This window comes from Fulmarus glacialis, unplaced genomic scaffold (assembly GCF_000690835.1).
Source record: "Fulmarus glacialis isolate BGI_N327 unplaced genomic scaffold, ASM69083v1 scaffold35, whole genome shotgun sequence".
NCBI classification, from domain to species: domain Eukaryota; kingdom Metazoa; phylum Chordata; class Aves; order Procellariiformes; family Procellariidae; genus Fulmarus; species Fulmarus glacialis.
This window is the reverse complement of record NW_009214765.1, coordinates 92,117-115,396: the sequence shown is the minus strand read 5'-3', so window position 1 is coordinate 115,396 and position 23,280 is coordinate 92,117. Positions and strand designations below refer to the sequence as shown.

The following is a 23,280-nucleotide window of genomic DNA, read 5'->3' as shown; positions in this document are numbered from 1 at the left end:
GGAAAAAAGGCTTGGGTGCTCTAGGAGCAAATACTTGGACTGTTCTTATACAGGTAAATATTTGATTTTACATGATTACTATATTTTTGTGCTGCCTAACTTGTGAAAGTAGAGCTGAACAGATGGTTGACTAAAGCAATCTATCTCAAATACCATAGAAGGATGGTCTCTTAACCCTTAGCAGCAAGAATCATGCCTTTAAAGGCAGGTCCTTCATCCCCTGGAAAAGGCTCACAACTATTGCCCAGAGAAGCTGACTTAGTTACTCAGCAAGCAGAGGTACTCGTATGCTGCTGTCACGTATGGGAATCTGGAGGCAGCCTCACCCCATGGCAATGCTCAGCCACTAGGGAATGGTCAGGCACTGTGGGATCTGCAGTGGGTCCGTCTTGGAGCCTTCTGGAACTGGCTGTCTGACATCGGGGCAGCTTCTCACAGAAGCCATCACTGCAGCCCACACTCCCACCACTACTAAAACCTGGACACGTAAACCCAATATGCAGTCTACCAATATATCCAAGCTAGACCTTTGACTGCTTTCCTGATAAGAAAAGAATTACGGTCTGCAGCGCTGAAGGCTTGAAAACTTACGCATCTCTTGGCCCTTCCTGAGAGAGATCAAAGACCTGTCGTGGATTCAAATACCACATAAACATTTGGAGAACCTTGGTGCCCTGGGAAAAGGAGAAAAATTAAAGGAAGGGAAATTATGAATAGCTTTATGATTATTAGAAATAATAGTGTTCAATATTCACTATATTTGGACTGCTTTTCTTTCGTGCTTTACAAAGTAAACATAAACCAAGAAAAAGACAAACTAGAAAGCGGCATAGCAGATGACTGCTCTATAGAATAGTGACCCAGCAATCAGGGCAGGATGCATATGTATACAGGTAGATTGAATTTAACAACACAGATCATTAACGGTTCATGAGAACAGGCATTCAGGGTCAGACCAAAGGTTCAGCTCCTGCAGCAACCTGTTCTCCTACCTCTCACCACCTGCAACAAGAAATCTCTGTTATCCCACACCACCCTCAGCCATCCATGACAGCAAGAAGTTGAACAAGCTTGTGGGCAAAGTCACCATCACATTGAACAGTGTCCTGCACAACATCCAAGCAATGACACTGCTTTGACCTCCACCATCACCACCACGAACACTCGTAACTGTAGCCCTCTACTATCTAATGAAGCAGGAGCCAAGGACTCTTGGGGTACAGCTGCCCCGATGCTCCCTCACTCAGTGCAGTGTGGCCAGCCCATCATCTGAAGATATAATTTCTGCCTTCTCAAACTCTTGGGTTCATATTCCAGACACTCTATTCCCTTCCTTCGTGTTCTGCCCAGACACAAAGTGGCAGGATCTCTTACTAGCAGAAGAGGCTAGTAGGGCTAGGGGCTAAGAACCCCATGGGGCCAACTTGTACTTCAAAGTAATTCAAGAATACATTTCAGACATAGCCGAGGGAGTGCAAGTCAGGAATTTTCAATAGCTCCCCCTTCTGAGGGATGGCTCTTCTGTCTGACACTTCCCCCTAAGTGAAGAACCAAGAATAGTAGTTAAAGTGCCTAGGAAAAGGTATAAGAACAGAGAAAATAAATGTGATGTTTGCTGTAGCTATTCTCCCAGCCTCAGCTATTTGCAGTTCATAGAACTCTTGAGGGTGGTCCAGGACTTTAGTAACCTTCAGAGTTTCCTCTTCCAAATCTCTCCTTCAGCCCATGTAAATTTTTAGCATCCACAACATCCTATGGCAAGGAGTTTTGCAGCTGAACTACACATTGTGAGAGGGACCAACTTTTTTCTTTGTTTTGAATCAGAGTCTTAGCAGTTTCATTTGATATCCTCCCTAATTCTTCCAACAGAGGAGAAAGTAAGCAGCGGCTATGCTATTCTCCATGCACTATAGGCCTCTTACATCTTACATCAATCTTTTCTTTTCAACTAGAAGGCCTTGTTTATCAATAGGCACTCAGATTATTTGACATTCAAAAAGTGGCAGAACTAATCTGCAAAACTTTCACTTGGATAAGTTTTAATTCTAAGAACCCTAAAAAAGAAGTCTGGTGCATGATCATGTTAGTCACTGAAATTTGGTTCTCTATGGTACAGTACAAGACCAGTAATGATTTTTTTTTAAATGCCATAGGAATGTGTCATTTCACATTCACTTATTTCACTAGGCTTTCCTAATAAAATTAAACCACTTTTTGGATAAAAGTCTAAGACTTCATTGGCAATCTAAATTTTCTGTGGAAAGATGAAGTCTTCTGAAAACTTCCAAACTACCATTTTAGATGATTGCTTTCAAGAACCTGAAGATAGGAATACAACTGTTCAAATACTCAAGTATCCATTCCACCCATCCAGTTCCACTGAAGTGGAAGGGCATTTAACAGCAAGGACCTCTTCTAAGGACCACAATTCAGTTGCACAGAGTTCTTCCTATCTGATTCACCAAAAACTATTCTCATTTGCAGAAACACTGTTGTTAAACTAAAACTTTGTGACCTGGATCCAGATAATGCCCTTACCTGATTCCCTCCACTTTTTGGATTGACAAAAACCAGCAGCGGCTTCATGAGTGGAGAGGAGATAGGCTTTATCACAAATGGCCGACCTTTGTTATCCTGAGAAACAGAAGCAAGAAACAGCTTTAGTACAAGCTACATATGTTTCCCTGGCATAACATGTGCAGAAGACCCAACCTAGCTCTGACAAAACTACCTCAGGTACTTGGAACAGTACAGCCATATTAATGGGCTGCTCAGCTGGGACTAATTTATCCAGCTGAGACAATTGAGTAAGAAGATAAGGGGGGAGGCGGGGGGAATCACTTCAGGCCAGAACAAAACTATTTTAACATTTTACTCAATGTTATTTCCCAAAAAAACAGTTATTCACACAGCGCTAATATTATGTCAGATAAAGAGCTATTTCTAATACAAACAATTTTCCAATGGAAAATAGAATGAGATAAACTACTTATTTCATGAATTCCATCTAATAGACAAGTTGTATCAGCACTTAGTTGCGGATGATCTGCTCTTGAATTCTTGGCCTTGCCAGCCCCTCCCACCTTTGAACAAATGTCACAGGTCAAACATGACATGTCAATGAGGAAGCTATTTGCCTCCCTACTCCCTACTGCTGCAGCATAGCAGAGAGCCACTAGTGAGGGCACTCTCCTGGGCTGTGGCAGATACGGATTCAAGTTTCTGGTCTGCAGTTCTCCCACCACCCAAGTGAGGACCTTAACCAGAGAGTTCTGTCTATGATTCTATGAGTCTCCCTCCACTTCTCCCCATGAGGCTGTTCATAAATATAACTAAACTGCTAAGAGGGGTCTGGAAACAAGGTCTTCTATAAGCTACGTGGTAAATCAAACCATCAGATCATTCATCTGTTTTCTCCCTCTCTGTGGCCCAAAGTTTTCACACAAACAGAATATTTCCAACACTAGATCTCCTGAGGGAGACACCCTCAAACTGGACCAGACCCTTGCATCAGTGCACTCACCATGGATTTCACAACCCCAGTTTCACACCCCTGCTCTGCCTAGTGGAAGCCAAGGGTCTGAGCTGAGTCTCTTACATCCCAAGGGAACGCTGTTTCATTAGGCTGCTGGTCCTTCTGGAATCTGGTATGTCGTTTCTTGAAAAAATCAACTCCGCAAATAAAACTTCTCATACAAGTTTTATCAAAACTAATCTCTTCTCACAACAAATTCAATAGCATGGAATTTTCCAGTGGAAAAAATATATTAAACACTGCAGTAAAAAAATTGAACTTTAAAGTCTGCATTTAGACGTTTAAACAAAATGAGCCTGATTTCCAAAGCACTTGAATACCTACTTCATTGCCTCTTTTGCTGGCTTTTCTTTTGAAAGACGTTCTCTTCTTTCGCCGTGTTGAAGTCTTTAATGAGTTCTACATCAAAAGAAAAAAGAATACATGAAAAGCAAAACAAAATTTAGAAGACAGGCCCAGACAGAGCCCCTTTACGAAGCTCTTCCATGCATGTCCACTTGGAGAATGATAAGAGTATCTGGCACATGCTCGAGATTTAAGTTACATGCGCTGCATGCTTTACACTTCCACACCACCGTTTATGGAGAAAGCCACACACGGAGACCAGACTGGTGCTTTGGAACTGGAAACTTTCCCACGCTGTGAGGGGGGAAAAAGATCAGATGCTCCCATAGACTCACATAACACCACATGTTGTACCTGCCAACCCTCCCAATAGGGGTAGGAGACGCCCGTTTCCCCTTCGGGGCTCCAGTCTCCTGCCCAATCAGGCTCGTCTCCTGGTATGGAGACCACCTGCATAAAGATGTAATAAAAAACATGATAAATGAGATATTTTTCATGTTTTTTTTTAGGAAAGAAAACAACAAGTTTTAGCTCTGGCAACCATTATGACTCAACATAACGTAGGCCACCATGGCGTATGATGCTGGCACTGTGGAGTCAGTTCCAGCCTATCAAGAAACTTGTGCGATCATCTGCTAAGGAACAAACTGAATTGTTAACATTTAAGGATTTGGATGAGGGGGGTGTTTGTGGGGGGTTTGTTTGCTTTGTTTTTAAATTACAATATCACTTAACTACATGGAAAAACCTCATAAAACTTCTTGTATTTTTGCAGAACTTACTAAAATAGAACTTGCATCAAAGCTATTCTCCAGGTTGGCAATAGCCTACTCAGTGATACTGAACCAAAAGGTGTCTGATAAGAACAGTCCAAAAAGGGGAATTTTATTTTAATTTTTAATTATTTTAATTCAGTAACTGAAGTCATACCTGCATGAAACCCTAACCCTTTCCACATGACTGAAATTTTGTATTATAGGAAATACAGTAAATATTTTCTCAGTATTTCAACTTCTAGTCTAGCCATCACCAGGAAATAAAGTAACACAGGGCATTAGAAGAAAGTTTATTGATTTTTTTTTTTTCTGGCTTCAAGAGGGGAAGCAAGATCCACTCAGCTCATCCAAAAGTTCATTCCTGTCCTGACCTTATTCAAAAGTGTACCACTAATGAAAAAAGTCAATGACCAGAGATCATCAAATCTGTAAGCAGTGATGTCTGTCCTTAATCCTGCTTGCTAACCAACATTAACAAGAATAGCTACTAAGATTCTGTTTAATACCTAACAACCACTTCCAGAATTTCAAGACTTCAGTACGACATACCAGATACAGAAGTTAATGTTTCCACATCTCTGAGAAGTTAAGAAAAACTAATAGCTATCTAACTCAAATACCTAAAGACACTGTCCTTTTTCACCCAGATCAAGAGAAGCCTGCTGTAGAGCACAAGGTCGCAAGTTTTTTGTCACCTTTCGACATTCCTTATGGACCAGTATATAGTTATGCCTTGGTGCTTACTGAAAATACTGAAGACAAGACAGCTCTGCAGAACAATTACAGGACATTTGCCCTTTTAGACCATACTTTGAGAGACCATCTAAAGAAGTGTTCGTACTCTTCCCTACTCTGATACAAAGTGATCTTGAAAGCATGACAAACCACAAAGATTGCACTGACTATGGAAGTGCATCGGCAATATTATCTGCATGGTCTTTCATTGCCCTACATCAGTAGTCAGACTGGCTGTAGGCAAAAGTCTTTATGTCAATATAAAGGTACAGGTTACTCTCAAAGCTGCCTCCCGTGGGGGCCTTAGTCTAGTTTCTCACCTGTTCTCTACTGAAGGATTCTCCCTGGAGTAGGGCAAAACACAAGAGAGGGGAGATCTACTCTATCCAGAGTCTTGCCAGTGGTCTGCTGAAAGGTCACGGGTGTATCAAGCCTTTTCCCTGTGCTTCAGTCTCCCCAGGTCTAAAATTCAAAATATTTATCCTATTGGTAAAGTGCAGTGAATTCTGCTGGCAAATTGTAATCTATAATTCAAGTTAGGTATTACACTAGGCAAGTACTTAACTGTACCTCTGGAAGAAGGACTGTACTTGTTTTTCTACCTCCACAATGGATGGACCTAAACCCAGTGAAATTCTTCCGGAAAGGGCAAAGACAGTAAAATCCTGCCTAATTTAAAAAGAAATAATTTAAAGAAGGTTTAAATGTAGTTGTCATTAAATCCCACTATAACATATCTCTTTTTTTTGCCTATGGGTGGGATGGGAAGAGACACACAACTATATTAGAGAAACAGTTTTAGTCTAAACCTCCATTCATTATTATAACATTTTTCATTTCCACACTCAAAAAGGCAACTAAATATGTTATGTCACAACTATGTTATTTCACTTTTTTTTTTTAAAAACATGCCTACACCTGTCGTGTTAAGAGAACCTAAAGCTTTGCTATGATGTTTGCAAGTGCGTGTCCATAGCAGATGAAAGGCAAAAAAGCTGCTTAAACATATGCAGGTTCTCTTTACAAACATGCAGAAGAATAACAGCCAATAGTAATCATCAGTCTTTGCACATTAAACTTAAGAAATGGATGCATACTACCTTGTCCACATGACAAGGTGATGAGTATTTTATAAATGTATAGTGTTATTCAGTGAAGTACCTAATAGCAAAGCATACCTTTAAATGGCACCTTATGTAAATCCTAACTTGCCTTTAGAGAGGAAACCTCTCCTTTGTGGATATCAGTTTGGCCATCTTAAAAGAGAGATTTTTGCATGGTCACTATAGTTCTAAGCAAGCTTAGCTAGATGAACAGAAGATTTGGAGCCCTTTTTGTATGGTGTTGGGTGGTGTGAGGGCCACAGACTATCTCAAGCAAACCCAATGGACCCTTTCAACCTTTTCATTTACAACATTGCAGCCTTCATTTTCAAAGGCTTTTAGCATGCTGGGCTTCAAACGACTTAAATAATAAACAGCATCTGGGAAGGCCAATCTTGACCATCTTCTGGTTGTTCACAAACCACAATCAGACAAGCCAGCTGCTCTCAGCAATTGAGGAAATAAAGAAATAAACCCAGAAGAATAAATATTCACTAGCACTTTTTCAAGGTCCTCAAAGAAGGACAAGAAAACACCATGTTTACTCACCTTGAACAGAAAAAAACCTGGAATTTTACAGTTACTGCCTTTGCCTTCCCAAACAGAAGATAGACTGAATCAGCCAGATCCTCCTTATTATCTACTTTTCTCCCACAACATAAGCATAGCAAGTCCATTCCTAGAACTAACACCACTTGGGCTACCAAACCTCACCTATAACAAAACACCACCAATCAACAGGGGTGACCTGCTTTCACAAATAGGAGATGGAATTGATTTGAACTCCAGGAAATCAGAGCTGGTATCAAAGTGCTGCTAACACAGTACAGAAACACTGGAAATCAGTAAAGAAGTTACAGAAGTGGCTCACATTATGAATAATACAGAATAGATACTGGGAGTTTTCCATTCATGTAAATGGGTCATTACATACAGGGCTACCACCGATTCCAAAGCTATTTGAACCATTCTGAATATTCCTCATCTTGCAATCAACTGCTTGCAAGAAGCAAAAGCTTCCCATTTAGAATGTAGGTTGTCAGCAGAGATTTGTCTTTAACCAATTACACCATAATGTTTCATTACCACAACGTTGCTGTTAATCAGAGGGGGCATGTTCCCTTTATTAAAGTGCAATATTTGAAAGGTGGTGACCCACGTTGTACAAACTAAGCATGGAAAACCATTTTTGTAGCAATGAAAAGAGAAATAAAAGTTAAAAATCAGGGTAAGGTTTTGCTACAAAAAGCCATCTTATTTGCTTAAAAGAAACAACCAGCAAACAGGATGAAGGCACCACTAAAATTAATTTCATATGAGTAGGGAATTCAGTTCAGGAGTTGCCTGTGTCCAATGTGAGTAGTTAATTAGAGCTGAGAAAATAATTTATAACAAAAAGGCTTCTAGCCAAATTTATTCTGATGGCGGAATATGTGAAAAACAGATTGCTGGCTACACATTTATTTACTATTTGAATTAACAAAATTTCTGAATATTTTGTTTGTATTCTGTGGATTAAATGCAGTCAATATTTGATAATGTTTACCAAACATGCATATAGGATGAAGAGGGTCATAATACACAGAAGTAGAGCTGGCCAAAAACAGCAGGAGGGGAGAAAATATTTCCTAAAAAAAAGAAAACAAGACTTCTGCCAAAAATCTGAAAACACATCTGAAAGATGCACACTGTTTTCTACAGCAATAAGGATGCATTCCCCAGAACTAACACTGCAATCGGTGCTGTCAAGAAATTTCATGGAAATATGCCCATTGTCTGTGCTAAATATCATTTTGATCTATCTAATGCTTCAATTACTCAAGATAAAGTTTTTGCATGCTACTGACCTCGAATTTCAGGGACTCGAGACATGATGGAGAGGGAATATTGGATTGAAGTACTTCCTCTCCATCATAACTCAGGCACACAAAACTAACATTTTCTTAACGTGTAACGTTTTAAACCTTTATTTAAAAGCATTTTTCCTATGAATTATAATTAAAAAAATAAATCTCATCCAGTTATTTGAACTTTTCTGAAAAATTAATGGACAAGAAAGAAAATTCTCTAAAAATATTATAAGGAAGGTACCCCTGCTTTTACCAAATTCCAAATAAAAAGAAAATTACAAGTGTCGATTTTTTTTTTTTTAACTAAAAATTAAATTAAATAAAAAGTAAAAAGATCAAAGAAAGGCTTCTTTTACTAAGGTCAGACATGGATGGTCTATCTTTATTACTGTATTTTCTTTTTATTAAAATTAGTATTTTTGGTTTTAATAGTCTTTTCCTGATTTTGGTTAAGAGAATGGTGACTGCGGTGTATTACTGGCTCACAAAAAGGGGTTTTGGTTAAGTCATAAAATGATGTAACAAATTCAATAATCTTTCTTTTTTTGTAAGAAAATATACTCAAAAGCATATGAAAGGGCTTTGGGTTGGTTTGTGTTGGGTTTTGTTTGTTGTGTTGTTTTGTTTTGGTTTAAATGGTGATTTAAAACAATTTGAATGATAAATAAATTGGAAATATGCTGGGTGAAAAAAGATTTCATTTCCTTATCAGGCCTAGGAAGAAGGTAGCACCTCTGGCCACAGGAAGCTGGTTCTCAGATCAGTTATCTCCCTTCTCCCACGTGTACGGGGTTAGCTGTAGTTAACGGTTAGGGTACAAGACGCCCAAGGACCCTGGCAGTACGCTGTTTCCAGGTCTGGACTGCAACAGTTAGGAAGTCCTTTCTAGTCATTCCCAGCCCAAGGATCTCTACTTCATGAATCCACCTCCAGACCATGAACCCTTCAAGTTACCAATTCTGTGGCTAATGCCCAAAGCAGGGACCAAAAGACTTAAGACTAATGGGCCATACGGTCTCTTTAAGGACACAGAAAAGGAGCCAGCCTCATTTTTGTGCCAAATACCACACAGGTGCTGAAAATTAGCCAAGAAGATTAAGTCCCTACCAAGGGCTCTTCAGCACAAGAGGAAAAAAGATTTTCTGGAAGAGGCTGGAGTAAAACTAACAGTGAAAGAAGAGTGTGGGGAAAAAATACAAATGCCAAAGAAACTGTTTTTCTCAGAGGAGAGGTGGCTAGGAATCTTGCCTGTTGTGGACCTAAAGGAGAAGCAGTGGTCTCTTTGGTTGACTTTTTGATTACTCTATACTTTTTTTTTTTTTTTAACCCCTCTTGTTTTTAATATCCAGCTTGTTAGAAGTGCTACTCGCACACAAATCTGACAGTCATATCCCTGGACTGTAACTGAAGACTGACCAGTGTCCCAACTCAGACCTTTTTTCCAGTTCCACGGGACTATTTGTGTCTTAGTGCCTTGCCTACAGCCTGAACTTCTCTGCTTCTTGTTGCCAACCAGGACACAGAGCCAGAAAGCCCTGGGTCACTTCCCAAGGATGGACACACTAATGTAAGAACTGCACATCACCGCTTGATAAAACCAACATTCCTGTCAGTGGAGGAAAATTACAAGCAAACGTGAGTGGGAAGTCCCAGTGTCCCAGACACTATTCATTTCAGAAAAAAAGCAAACTTGTTTCAGTGCTTCTGAAATAAAACTTTTACCAGCATTTCTGGCTCCCTGATATGTTCAGTGTGTATTTGTCTGTTTCTTTCAGTTCAACCTGGAGTGAAAACGGACCTTCAAAGAACAAAATAGTTCTTGCATGATGGCAATCCCCTTTTAATTTTTGGCCAGCTCTCTTTTGGATACCTTCTCTCCCTATTGTGTTCACCACAAGACAGTATCCTGTCCAAAACATATCACATCCATTACAAAAGCTTCAAGTGAATGTTTGTGAACAGTTTTTCCCTGTATTTGCTCAGCTCTATTTAATGAAACATGCTTGACTGCCTACAACACAGGGGATTTCTTGCAGTATGCTCGCTGAAGTCACAGTTAGAGGAACAAACCTGAGCGGGATTTGCTCAGAACAAAAGTCATGTTTGTTGCTAATTGTCCCAAACAGGGAAACCTACTGATGGGCTGGATGGAGAGGTGGGAGGATACAGGTTCATAATTATGGATGTATGCTGGGTTTCAGGGATAGAGACACAAGCATGCCTTAGTGAAGAAGTACCAAGTGGCAAAGCCAGGCTGGCCCTGGGCAGCCATACAGCTTCAGAAACAGACATCAGCATGCAGTTACCTGAGGTTTCTTCACCTTAATGATCCAGGTGGGAGGCACAATGACAGCAGCGTGAGCCCCAAGGGAACATGGCTCCTCAATATGATGTAGCATGAAACAGGTGACTTTATTATGAAACTGGAAGAGAGGAAAAGAGTAGAGTCAATAACGAGGCCAAGAAAGACAAAGACAAAGGGGAAGTATGGAAAGGAAGAAGGTGGTGATGGTACAAAAACCAAACCCACCATCTTCAAGTCCTTCAAACCATGGAGTTTTAGAAACATGTAACTAAAGATCATCTTCCCTAGCCATGCCTTCTTTCAAAGAAAACAAAACAAAACAAACCCCCCCAAAAAACCCAGTCACCCCTACTTAAACACAGATCACAGATTGAAGACCACAACCTAGTTTGATGCAGCTGTGTGTATTAAGAGCCATTTGGCTCTCTGAGCTAGCAGCAGCAAGGCATTGATGGGAGGTAGCCACCAACTACGTTGTGCAGCAAGACTCTTCTCCTAGAGGACTCATGTCAGCCACGTGAAGCTATGGTGTCTTTGAGCAAAAGGAACAGAAATGGCAAAACCGGGGGTGATTCATAGAGAGGGAACCCTGAGAGCCAGGACAAACTAAATTGCTTGCAGTGCAGTCAACTCAGTGATGCTGCTAACAGTCTCCCTGAGTATTGTCCACTTACCGCCAGCTTGCACCAGGAACAACTGATGGCCACAATCTCTTTACTATGGAAGGAGAATTTCTGCTGAAAGCCCTAGAACAAGCAGGAAAAAAGGATTAAATTCCTCCTGACTACAAGAAAACTTACACCTTTAACTCTAGCCAGGTGACTGTGCTAGGCTAAATGAGTTCATTGCAGTCAGATACATTGGTTCAGCCTTAAAGCTCTTAGATACCAAACATTTGGGGGGGCATAAAATAATGACAGGATTCAGAGAAGATTCTTCAACTAGGGAATTTTCACATACACATTTTAAAGACGCTTCTCCAAAATTTTATGCTTTTTCTTAATTTTTGTAGTTAAGAAGAAAGAAAGGGAGAAGAAGCAGAGAAGAAATGCCTATTTGAATGGATTTCTACAGACCTGAATAAGATTCAGATTTTTTTGGTTGAACAGAACATTCTCTCATTGCAGTTTTTTTTGCTCTAAATATGAACCAGAATTTGAATTTTCCTTTATTTTTTTGTTGTTTTGGTTTTTTCCAAATACAGAGTGGAATCAACTACAACGTCTGTGTGGAAATGTTCTGATTGGGAAATTGTTTATTGTTTTATTGAGCTGATTCAGATCAAAATCTTTTTAGTAAGTTCCAAAAACCAAGATGGTCTGATTCAAATCAAACAGATACAAAAGAAAATATTTCTTTATAGTTTTAAAGAGAAAAAAACACCATTACCAGCAAATATGAGATTTTATTCTCCCACAGAAGACTAATTTTTGTAGAATGCAATTTCAGACATATCACTTTGCTCTAAATTCTAAGGCTGGAAAACCCATTGGGTCATATATATCCTTCTGGCATATAACACAGGCAACAAATGGTAATTGGAGTTACAGCCTGAAAATTTGTGTTCGGTTAAAGCTTATTTTAGTCAGAGAAAAAAATGATTTAGGTTAATGGCTGCAGAGATGGAAAGTCCAGAACTCCGTTGAACAGTTTATCATAGTCACCTTCACTGCTTAGATTTATTTCAGATTTGCGGTTGTCTACATCCTTTATTCATTGGCTTCTATCAAGCCTCTCTACTACATTAAGTAACCCATCACTACCCAGTTTTTTAATTGAAAGTCTCTCTACCAAGTCATGAATTTGTGAGCCAGTTTTCTTTTTGACAAGCTGAGTTTTACCTGAATCTCCTACATGCTGGGCAATGCCCAAGACCCAGTGCAAAGAGTTATAATAATCTGATTTAGTAACACCTAACAGGACATTTCCTCAAAGCTTCTGTAATTAAGGTCCTTCTTATCCTAGCTGCTGTGGAAATGAATAGGAAGATGGACACCTGCAGGAAAAATGAGCCTATTAGCGCTCAGTACAATGACAATGTCAAGCACACCAAGAAGGAGAATTAAATGAACAACCAAAAACCCATCCAGAGATGCTCTGCTCTTGTTTAAGTGAGGGATTGAGCTACAATCTGTCCATATGCGGTAGTTGAGGACAACCCTATCAATACTCTGAAGAGGAGGAGCCTCTCCCTGTCTGCCCGCCATGCAGAAGTGCACATTGCAGCTACTTCTTCAGGTGTCCCCAGCATGTATTCAAACCAGCTTCCCAGATGGACCACACCACCAACTAAGGCCTACTCCTAAAGAGGCTTGTGTCACCTCTGCCTAGTTTGTTTTTGTGTTTTGGGGGGGGGGTTTGTTGTTGAAGTGTGGTTTTTTGTTTTGTTTTGTTTTGTTTTTTTAATCCTTCCCCTAATGCCTCAGGTTTTACATTCAGAGAAATTCAAAGAGTAGATTCTTCATAATGATGGCGATCTGGCATATTCGGGTTTAGTAATGGAGCGTAGTCAAATGGCTTCACAAAGACAAGCTGACCAGCTGCTTCTGGCTGGCCAGATCTAGTCTGCCATTCGGTGTGGGCACAAGAACAAACAGAGTGAAAGTATGACGATATGAGTTCTGGAATGGAGTTCTGACACTGGACGAAACGCTCTATTCTCGTTCACTTAGACTAGTGCTTCTTAATGTTTCTCACAAATCTTACTCTTTCTTGTCCCAAAGTATATTTAAAAAATTACTTCAGCCCCCTCACAGGCATGAAATGTTTTGTTTTGTTCGGCTTTGTAACAAGCAGGGGAGAAATTCTTCTCTCCCAAAACCTCTGCTAATAAAACCTAAAATTCAGTACATTAATTCCACAGCCCATCAGTGGTGTATTTTAAACATATGGACTGAGCAGCTTGTCTGGTTCTGGATGGACTGGTTTTCATTTATTCAGTAAGCCAGCTGGCTTTTAGGGAGTCGTTAGAGAAAATGATACCGCAATAAAAATATATTAATGATAAGTAGCAATGAAATACCACTTTTCTTCCTCAAATTGCTTTACAAATGTGAGCTAATTCTTCCTAAGGATACATGTTTGAGGTAAGATAGCAATTATTTGAAAGCCAGCTTTACAAACAAAGGAACTGATGAAATAAAGCAATGCACTGCAGGTCACAGTGAGATTTGATGAGGACTATCAGGTTGAAACACTGGATCCCCCCATATTCCACCAGAAATCATCTCTTCTGCCTTCTCTCAGCGAGAAGGAAAACTAAAATTCAGCTATCTTGTTCCTGGGTCATGCAAGGAAGTCTTTGCACAAATTTAGAAATTTTGGGTTAGAAAATTAATTTCACCTTTGTGAGAATATCGGCCTAACAGTACCTGATTAGCCCTGATTCACTGGCACCCAGTTCCTGTACAACACATGAAATCCCATGCTGTGAGCTGCTCCTGCAGAAATACGGAGTTGTGCATACCAGAGGAAATATATTTGGAGGAAAAGAGCACCAGAGCCCCCAGCTTATGTTGGTGATTACCATCTGTCTAAATAATTGGGATCAAAGTCCACATTAATATAGGCACCCATGAACACAAACAGAGCACACAGGGATTACTAGCTCCAACATGTTTTGGTTATATTCTCAAACGTACTTATTAAATAGCATTTTTCACATCAGTGTTAGGGCTACTAGTAATTCAGTTTTGCACATATTTTCCTATGATATTTATTCTCTTTTTAATGCTTTCAGAGACAGTCCAATGCAACATTACTGTAGGAGAGACAGGTATTATTACAACTCGAATACAGACAGCACCAGAAGCACTTGGATGGTGATGTCTGCTAGAACAGCAAAGAACTAGAATTGCCTTTCAACGACTAGGAATTTCAATCCTGCTATTATATGCAAGGAAAACATACAGTTCTGCATCAATCCACAGGCCTTTAAAGGGACCAGTAACAGAAAGAGATAGATGCTGTAGCTACACACTGCGTGCGTATAGCAGCCACACTGCTTTGGACATCACAGAAAGTAGAAAGAAATAAAGTGTCTGTTTAGCATGATAGTCCAGATCCATTCTTAGTCTCGGAAAATCCCTAAGCCACTGGTAACTGGAAGTATATGAAGAAAAGATCACTCTGCATTCATCCTTAAGCTTCTATTACTGCACACAGTCATGGACTGGATGCTGGGCCACATGGTCTGAACGTTCTTATGTGGTATTACGTGAAGAAAAAAAAAGTCCTGTTTTCTCTGATGATCCCAGGTAACAAACAGCTAGTAACAGCTAAAAGCTACAAAAGTATCTTTTCTCCCCACCTGCAAGAGAAAGAAATGAGTTCTTAAACATCACAAATGATGTAGAGAATGTGGTTTGGGAGCTTTTATTTACCATCGCTTCCAACACAAGAGCTATAGAGCATTAGAAAAAAAATAGTAAGGGACAGGTTTGAAACAATCAAAATGTGGTTCTTCTCACAGCATGTAGTTAAGTTTGGGAATTCCTTGCTAAAGGATGTTGTAAATGCTACAAGTTTACAGGAACTCATGGAGAGAGAAGAGAAGATCACAGGAGAGAAAGTTATCATAGGCTGTTAAATATAAAGGCACCATTCCTGGAAATTCATGAGACAAATTCTTAGAGGCCAGGAGACTGTTTTGGGGATGCATCACTAAACACCTGCCCCTACTTACGCTTTTCCATAATAAGCCACTGTTGACTACTGGGCTCAACGGTACTTTGTCTTAAGAGACATGGCCATCCTTCTATTACAGTCTCCAGTTCCAAAAAAAGGGGAATCATCCCAGCAAGTAGACAGAAACAGACCATTTGATTCCACTGCACTTAGCAATATTTTGAACAAGACTTTCCAGCCACCCTTCCCTGCCACTGATTTCTGCATATGGTACTTTTGCAGTACAGCAGTGAAATCACCCCTGAGAAGGAGAAGAGAAGAAAACTGAAGTCTGGATGAGACCATATAAGCTGTATTTGTGCTAGCAAGTGACGTATAACAGTGGGAGCACAAGCTCTGTTGGTACTGAGGACACTATACACAAGGATTTTCAGAGAATTTTATTTTTGACTAGCTATAGTCTGGTCCTGTGGACTGAATGCCCATTAGTAGCTGCAGAGTTAACTTTCAATTAAGTTTAAACTAAAAGGAATTCAGTTCATTTGCTGCAAGACTGCTCCACATGTGAACCATGGTAAGAGATGACAGTCAGGAAAATTTCTTCCAAACTGCACGTCTGCTCTGAGGTGAAACACTGACATAGACACCTCTGTTCTCCAGCTCTCGGGAAGTGTCAACCGTGGCACAGAAAGCACACAAAATATAAAACCGCAAAGCCATACTAAGAATGTTGGGGAGCATGAATTCCTTTCCACTGGCTTATGACTTGAAGCATGAGATGGGTATATCCTAAATGTTCATTTCTACTTTCTTTACTCGAACTATTATTAATGATCATTAAAATATTTAACCACCCAATTCCAGACATGGGATAGGACTAATATTACACAATGAGATCTACCAGAATCATTAGGTATTCCATGAATAATACTTTCTTTTATTGCTTTAAATTTACTGCCATTCCATTTCAATGATAGTTCCCTGTTTCTTACATGACAAGAGAATATAAAAGATGGTTCTCTCTTGGAGGTATAAGAAATGTAACAGCGGAGCACAAGACAGACAAATATTTTGCTGTAATAGGAGACTGCTTGGCCAATAAATATAACGGGATTTTTTTTCTTGTTATCATTTTCCCTAATGCTTTCTGTTTCTTGACAAAGAACTCTCCTACAATACACCCATGTTGGTCTTAACTGAATATTTCTTATTTAAGGAGAAAACTGTGATTTCCTCTGAACTTCTCCATACAGTCAGAGCTGATAGGAATTTTAGGATGGACTCGTCATGTTGCCCACGTGAACGTACCCAACACAGGTTTCAATATGATAGGCAGTAAGTACTCCCATTGCAAAATCAGCTCCTAATGCCTCTAGGGGAGATCCAGGCCAAAATGGCAGAGGAGGAAGGCAATATCACTGCAAAGTCATACCGTAAGAATGCTGCATGCAAAGTGCCTTGCTGCACTGTTCACATGGTACTCGCAACAAAAGGGCACCACATTTTTATTCCATGCTTTGTTGCAGCTGGTAGCTGGTGATTTACATCAGTATCCAGCTACAAATCTGATTTTCCTCTGACTTAAGTGCTGTGCCATGGAGACGAGACACGGTCTTTCTTACTAGTTGAAGAGGGAGGCAAAAGTATAATATAGTGCTAGAGAAAGGAAATTAAGCCCTTGTATTAGTTTAATTTTTAAATATCTCTCAACAGATTTCAGTGGTTCATAATATTCCAGAAGAAAAGTCTTCAGTAGATAAGGTACTTCTTACCCCTTTTTATAGCTTTTTAGAAACAAACTTTTATAATCTATGCAGCAGAAGAAATGTGAAACAGTCTCACAAATCTTAGGGTCTGCCAGGGCAGAAAGAAAGCAACAGCCTTTCTTCTTCCAGAAGCCTGAAAAAATAGTCCATCACAACTTTGGCAGAGGACAGCACTGTGAGAACGCCATACTGGCACAGGTTAGCTTAACGAAGAAAGTGGCTCAAAGAGCCACAGCCTTCCTCCTCCTCATTTTCACCAGCCAGTGCAGCACAATGTCCCAGGACACATGATGTGCTCATTTCTGCAGATGCAGCTGCCTTTTCTCTTCCCACGTGGGAATCAGGGCGGCTACCACTCAACATATCAGGCTTGCCATTTTCTGCCTAAGAGAGGCCAAGCGTTTAGGATAGAAAAATTTCAGTGACTAGAAGGACCTGCTGGCTACCCTGAATTCAAAAGTGTCCAGTGTTGTGCTTGTGCTGCACTGGAAATCTTACCTTTCCACACTGCTTACATTTCCCCTCCTGCCTCCGCCTGTGCACCCAGTGGTGTCGGACAAAGTTCTGCAAAAGAAGGACAAAAAAAAATATGTTATAGGAAGGAATGACAGCTTGCACTCAAAGGTACAATCTGTGTGAAATCGGTTTACAGACACGAAAGGAAAGGTCCCTTCAGCCAATGCAATCATTTCAGGAGCAAAATGCAGCATTCCACGCGGGAAACCCCAGACACAACCAAAACTGCAGGAGGAATAAGGACGAGATGGTGTCTTTATCCATGTTGAAATGTGGCCAGAACTACTCTCTCAGTACTCTTCTACAAAAAGAAGAAAGTTCATTACATGATGCGGATGTTCATTACATCACCTAAATACAGCGCACAGAAGTGCCCAAACACTGCTGTGTCCAGCCACAATGCAGGGCCCCACTCTGTTCTGCTTGGAAATACAGTCTTACAATGCAAAAAATAACAAGTCAATGCAGGAGAAGGGAAGGAGGGGAGGAAGGAGCAGTCATTCAAGCAGTCTTTTATCCTTGTTTGGACTACTTACATCCTGGATGGCAGCAAGCAGTGGGCAAGAGACAGGAGGGTGAGCAGGACTCCTCCCTGTCTTTCTGTGCAGGCAAGGGGGTTAGAAGGGGTCTGCCTACACCATGCTGTTATGCCAGCCAGCGCTGAAGCGCCAATGTGGCAGGGAATTGAGTTACCTCTGCTAAGAGCAAGCTGGCCGCCAAATCAATTATAAAAGTTAAGAGGTGTTTTTGAAATACTGGCTTCTAACTATGTAAGACAGATATATAAATATATCAATAAACAACAATAAACACCCAGGCACCTTCAAAGGAGCTGAATTCATACAGTAGCCGGAGGCAAGCCATAAGGTTTTTTAATGTTTGGGGGGTTTTTTTACTAAAAAAAAAAAAAAATCTTAGGATGCTAGAGAAACTTCTAGGGAAAAAAAAAAAAAATTAAAGGAGAGGCAAGTGGAAGGAGAGGGAAACAGAGAAAAATAAAAAATAGTTCAAAGGTCAGGAAGAAAAAAGAAATGCTACCCAAAAAAAGAAAAAAGACAGAATAGCTGAATGAATGGAAAAAGAGACAACAGAAAGATTAAATGGTTTCTGTCAGTGTAAGTAATGGAGTGCATCAGCTAGAATTCATTTTACATTTATTCTGGGGAAGAGAACATCTCCCACTGGGAACCAATACTCTGTCTAAGACTCCTCTGAATCTAAAAGCACTGCTGCAGCTCCACACCAGATGGATCAGGACATAAATCAAATGAAAAGCAATCGCCATTTGTCCATTACTTACTTCTCTTGGAGATCTGGAACCTCCTTCTCGGAAAGTCGGTTTGCAGCGAAAATTAATCTGGCATTAAAATAAAGCTGTTAGAAACGAAAGTGAGCTGAGAGGGAATTTATTCCAATATGTTGATCTAGGCCAGAATTCCAAAATATATATTATCTGTTAAAATATTAGCTTCACTAGCTGAACAAAGTAACTTACCTGGATGCCAGAAAATCTCTTTTCATATGCCATAATAATTCTCCTTGCTAGATCTCTACGCAGCCCTCATTTTCACTACTGCTATTGCTGCCTGCTCAGTTCAACCATTTAAACCGTCTCCCCCTTGCCTAGAAGGAAACTGCTTCATCTGTTTTTTTTCTGAAGATCATTTGCAACCAAAGGGGACTTAAGCCAAGGTCTCAAAAGTTAATAGGAGCTGGAAATCTAACTCTGTAAGACCTTTTTGCACATCCCAGCTTTATGTCTTCATAAACAAAATCTGTGGAGAAATCTTCATTCACATGAAGAACTGTGCAAATTATCCTAAATTTCTACCTTGCTCAGATCAGGCTGCTTTTATCCACCTCCCCAGCCACAAACCATTTGGGGAGCATTGTACTGCTGCATGCAGTGGTGTTGCCGCCTTCAGATGGGAGAGGAAAGACAGAAAGAAGACAGCAGGAGCTTCCATGAACGGAAGACATTTTTAGGAAGAGGAGGAGAAAAAGCATTTAACAAACAACAAGGGAGTCCTATGAGAAAAACCCAAAATCTTTTGAGAAAAGAAAATCAATAGAAATAAGAGCAGGGGGATATAGACAGAAAAAAATATACTGAAGAAGAGAGATGCATGGGAAAAGGCCAAAGGATATGTGAGGTAAGGATGCACTAAATGAAATGGATTCAAGCTTAAGTTGACTATCCTTCAAAGCATAAAACACTTAAGGATACTGCATAGCTACGCTTTTGTCATGAAGGCAGAAGGATTGAGTTTCCCCAAATTTAAATACAACCCTTCCCATATAAATAAGTTCTTCCCTCATTTAATAATGGCCTTCAAAATTCATAGCTCAAGGGAGGGGGAGCGAGGGGAAAAAAAAAAAAAAAGAAAAAAGTAAACAGAATACTTATTACTTAAGAAGAAATAAAAGCCATAGCAATATTAGTGTTCCTCCATTGCTATTCACCTGGAATTGCAATTTGTTGTTTCACTGCTGAGTCATGGCAGGCTGGAAAGACCCCCAGCTTATATTTATTTTACTTACAACTTACACCTTTGCAGAGAGGGCCAAGCAGAATACTTATGCACCAGTTTTAAGCTCCACAGGGTTTAAGAGGGATGCAGACTTTATAACAACCCTCTGCCAAGAGGTGAATTTCATGGTCTCCAGAATGGCATAAAAAAGCTCAACAGAATGGGTTTTATCTAAGTGCTCATTTGCTCCGGCTGGCAATGCCACCGGCTCGCTGGGCTATGGAGAGTCAGCACTGCTGCTGATGAAGGAAGTCATGAAAAATTCACTGGTAACATTTTGTGCTGAAAGCATGTGCTAATGCTAATTTCACCGTGGGTAAAAGCATCGGGGGTGGGAATGGTACCTCTCCAACTTGGTATTATGGCAATCACTGTGACATTTGTCAACACAAGTCCAAATACTTGGAAAGGAAAAACTCTTTCCAAAGGGTTGCTGCTATAAATTTGTTATGCATCAACTTCTTTTATGGAGAACAACATTGCAAAACATATAGAAGTGAAAACGAAGCTCTAATGAAATCAATGGGGAAATTCCCACTCATATTTCTTTACACATATCCCACCAAGAAAGAAAAACAGTGGAGGGAAATTTTTTCAACACATTAACAGTTAGGCATAATGAAGAAGAATCACTGGTGGGAAAAGAACTCAGTGATAGCTATTCTATAGGCAGTTGGGGGTAAGGAGAGCTCCTTGAAGGAACTGAGAAGCAGGACAGATGCTCACAGAAATAATGGTACTATAAAGGAAAGTTTTTATGTTTTCCATTTTAAAAACAAGAACTTAATTTCCGAGGTTTTGAGGAGAAAACAGTATAGTCTAGTAAACACAGTGAAAAATGTTCATAGTAGCATCTTATGCTGCATTGCTCATAACAAATGTAGCTGTCATAAAATGAATTATGCTGGGTTTAGTTGAGGAATTTTGAAAGGCCAATTTTGTGCACGAAACGATACTGCATTTGCTAGCTTCAATTTTCAATCTAGAAGTAGAGGGAAATTATTTTTTTAATCTTAAAAGTTGTGAAAGCATTCCGTGGTTTTTTGTCATTGGGTTTTTTTTTTTAAAATGGTTCACAGGGTTTGAAGAAATCTATTTTAAAAAAATAAGCTGGAATTTTAAGTCAACCTTTTAACAAATATATTGACAAAACAGCTACGATAACCTACTTTGGCATATGGCGTTTTCCAGACTGAAACCTCAGTAAAAGAATTAAATGAGTGTTGTCCGCGTCAGGCTCCAGAAGATGGCAATGTCTTACCTTCTCTAGCTGCTCCATGCACGCATTGTGGACCACAATCTTGCAGGCAGCACACTTCCTCCGCAGAGCGGATTTCTGTAAGAGGAAAGGGAGACGTGTGTGCACGGAGGTGTGCTATTCCCATGAGGAAAAAAGTTAGCTGTGGAACAGGAGGTGTTTCTCTCCTCATGCAATATTTTTTTTTTTTTTCCCCTCTCTTCGTGATCTCAACCGTTCTGCATATTGAAAAAAGGTCTGAAGCTCCTCCAGTTAAGAATTGGACTTTGTGAAAGATAAAGCGCCACAGTACTCCAGCGTGTGAAGTAGAAGTAAAAGTCTCCCTTTAGGTAGCAGGTAAAGCTGTTAAGTGCAGATCATCGCTCTAAAAGGGAGCGGTCTACGAAGAGGATGAGCAGAGCCAGTGAAAAGAGGACAAAAACCATACATGCAAATCAGAGAACTCAGACCACTTCAGAAGAGTATGTCATTTCATGCTTATCACATAATATTTAATTTGATGGGCCTGACCATTGCATTGCAGAAAAATACTTGGGTCATTTAGCAGAGAATGATAACCTTCTCACAGAATGTTGTTAAATGCTTAGGAAATGTTACAGCAGGGATAAAACTCTCAGCCTAATTATGCTGGTTAGTTTTATTAATTTCAGTAGGGCTTTTTAAATAATTTCCATTGAATCCCCTGGGCCAAAGCATATCAAAGGCAAGAGAATGCATCCAGGAGAGAGGGAGAGAGATTTACTTTTTTTTCTTGCATATATTCAATTTAATAAACCAGATGGAATTAATTTTCATAGAAGTTTAACTTATAGACCTGTGCTTGAAGGACAGAAAATTTATAAACACATAGTAAATTGAGATTGGTTTGCCTCAGATTTTTACATTCAATTTATTCATGTTCATTTAAATCTCTAATAAATTATATTAGCATTTTCAATATATTGTAAATAAACTCAAGAAGAAACAGGGAACACAGCTTCAGCTCACATTATAGAATAATCATTATAATTTTACTGAGTCTCATAATTACGAGTCTCATAATTATCTAGATACACCCTAACTGTGCATGTTCACATTTATGTGGAGTATTGTTCTACTGTTTCACCTGAGGAAACAGACTAAGCTTTCATGTGTTTTGTGACTTGTTAACTTTAAGTATGTTTTTAGTCTCTGTGTTTACCAAGAAGAGTGAGACAACATAAAGGAATCAATCCCTAAGATGAAAAACTGCAAAAAGCAAACAAAGGTAACACCTTATGAGCAGTTACTTTTTTAATATCTTGCTTTTTAAGTCGTTCTCATGATTTTTGAATGCTGGTGGCATTGCAAGTAGTTATAACCATTTGTAGTGAGAGGCTAGTAAAAAAATCACATTATCTTTTCCATTACTTCTAACTTCCTCGATTTATCATGAAGCATCAACTCCATATTCCAGAGATTATGAGTTTATGTTCTGTATAAGCTAACATTTTATGCAACGTCTGTGCAGCTACAGCTTCATTATTTCTCACCACTTCTCCATTGAAAACATTTGATCTTGAATAATCTACATGTAAAAGAGCTAAGTCAAAGGAAGACCAGGACAGGCGTAGAAAGATGCAGTGTCTTCAAAAGGTTCAAAGTGGAAAAGCATTAGCCTTTTGACAGATCAGGTTAAACTACCCACAACTAAAGTTAACTGGATTTCCATTTCCATCTCTAGTTCTTAAGCTAATGAAAGCCCCATACACTGTAATACATTATAAACACAGATATCGCTTTCCTCAAAGGGAACCAATACACTAGTACCTAAAAGTACTCAGTCAGGTCAAGCAAAGGCCAGACAATTAAGAATTGAGCAACTTTAAACTCTGCTACTTCCTAACTATGATTCAACATCTCCAGGCCTCTTGGCTGAAAAAGCTTGTCACCAGGTAAAATGTCTCCCAACTTTC

At 39.7% G+C, this 23,280-nt stretch overlaps 1 protein-coding gene across 1 annotated transcript in view; it reads right to left on the bottom strand.

Annotated features, from left to right (window-relative positions):
• The window catches only part of DGKI (diacylglycerol kinase, iota), a 121,967-nt gene extending 100,600 nt beyond the window's left edge, over positions 1 to 21,367 (bottom strand). The window contains exons 1-9 of the mRNA XM_009578677.1: positions 21,350 to 21,367; positions 18,858 to 18,914; positions 17,540 to 17,605; positions 11,324 to 11,395; positions 10,651 to 10,767; positions 4,235 to 4,330; positions 3,860 to 3,934; positions 2,539 to 2,634; positions 592 to 674 (exon numbers count right to left, since the gene is read on the bottom strand). Of these exons, the coding sequence (XP_009576972.1) occupies positions 592 to 674; positions 2,539 to 2,634; positions 3,860 to 3,934; positions 4,235 to 4,330; positions 10,651 to 10,767; positions 11,324 to 11,395; positions 17,540 to 17,605; positions 18,858 to 18,914; positions 21,350 to 21,367 (680 nt within the window). The remainder of the gene's footprint in view (positions 1 to 591; positions 675 to 2,538; positions 2,635 to 3,859; positions 3,935 to 4,234; positions 4,331 to 10,650; positions 10,768 to 11,323; positions 11,396 to 17,539; positions 17,606 to 18,857; positions 18,915 to 21,349) is intronic.
• Positions 21,368 to 23,280: the final 1,913 nt, after the last annotated feature.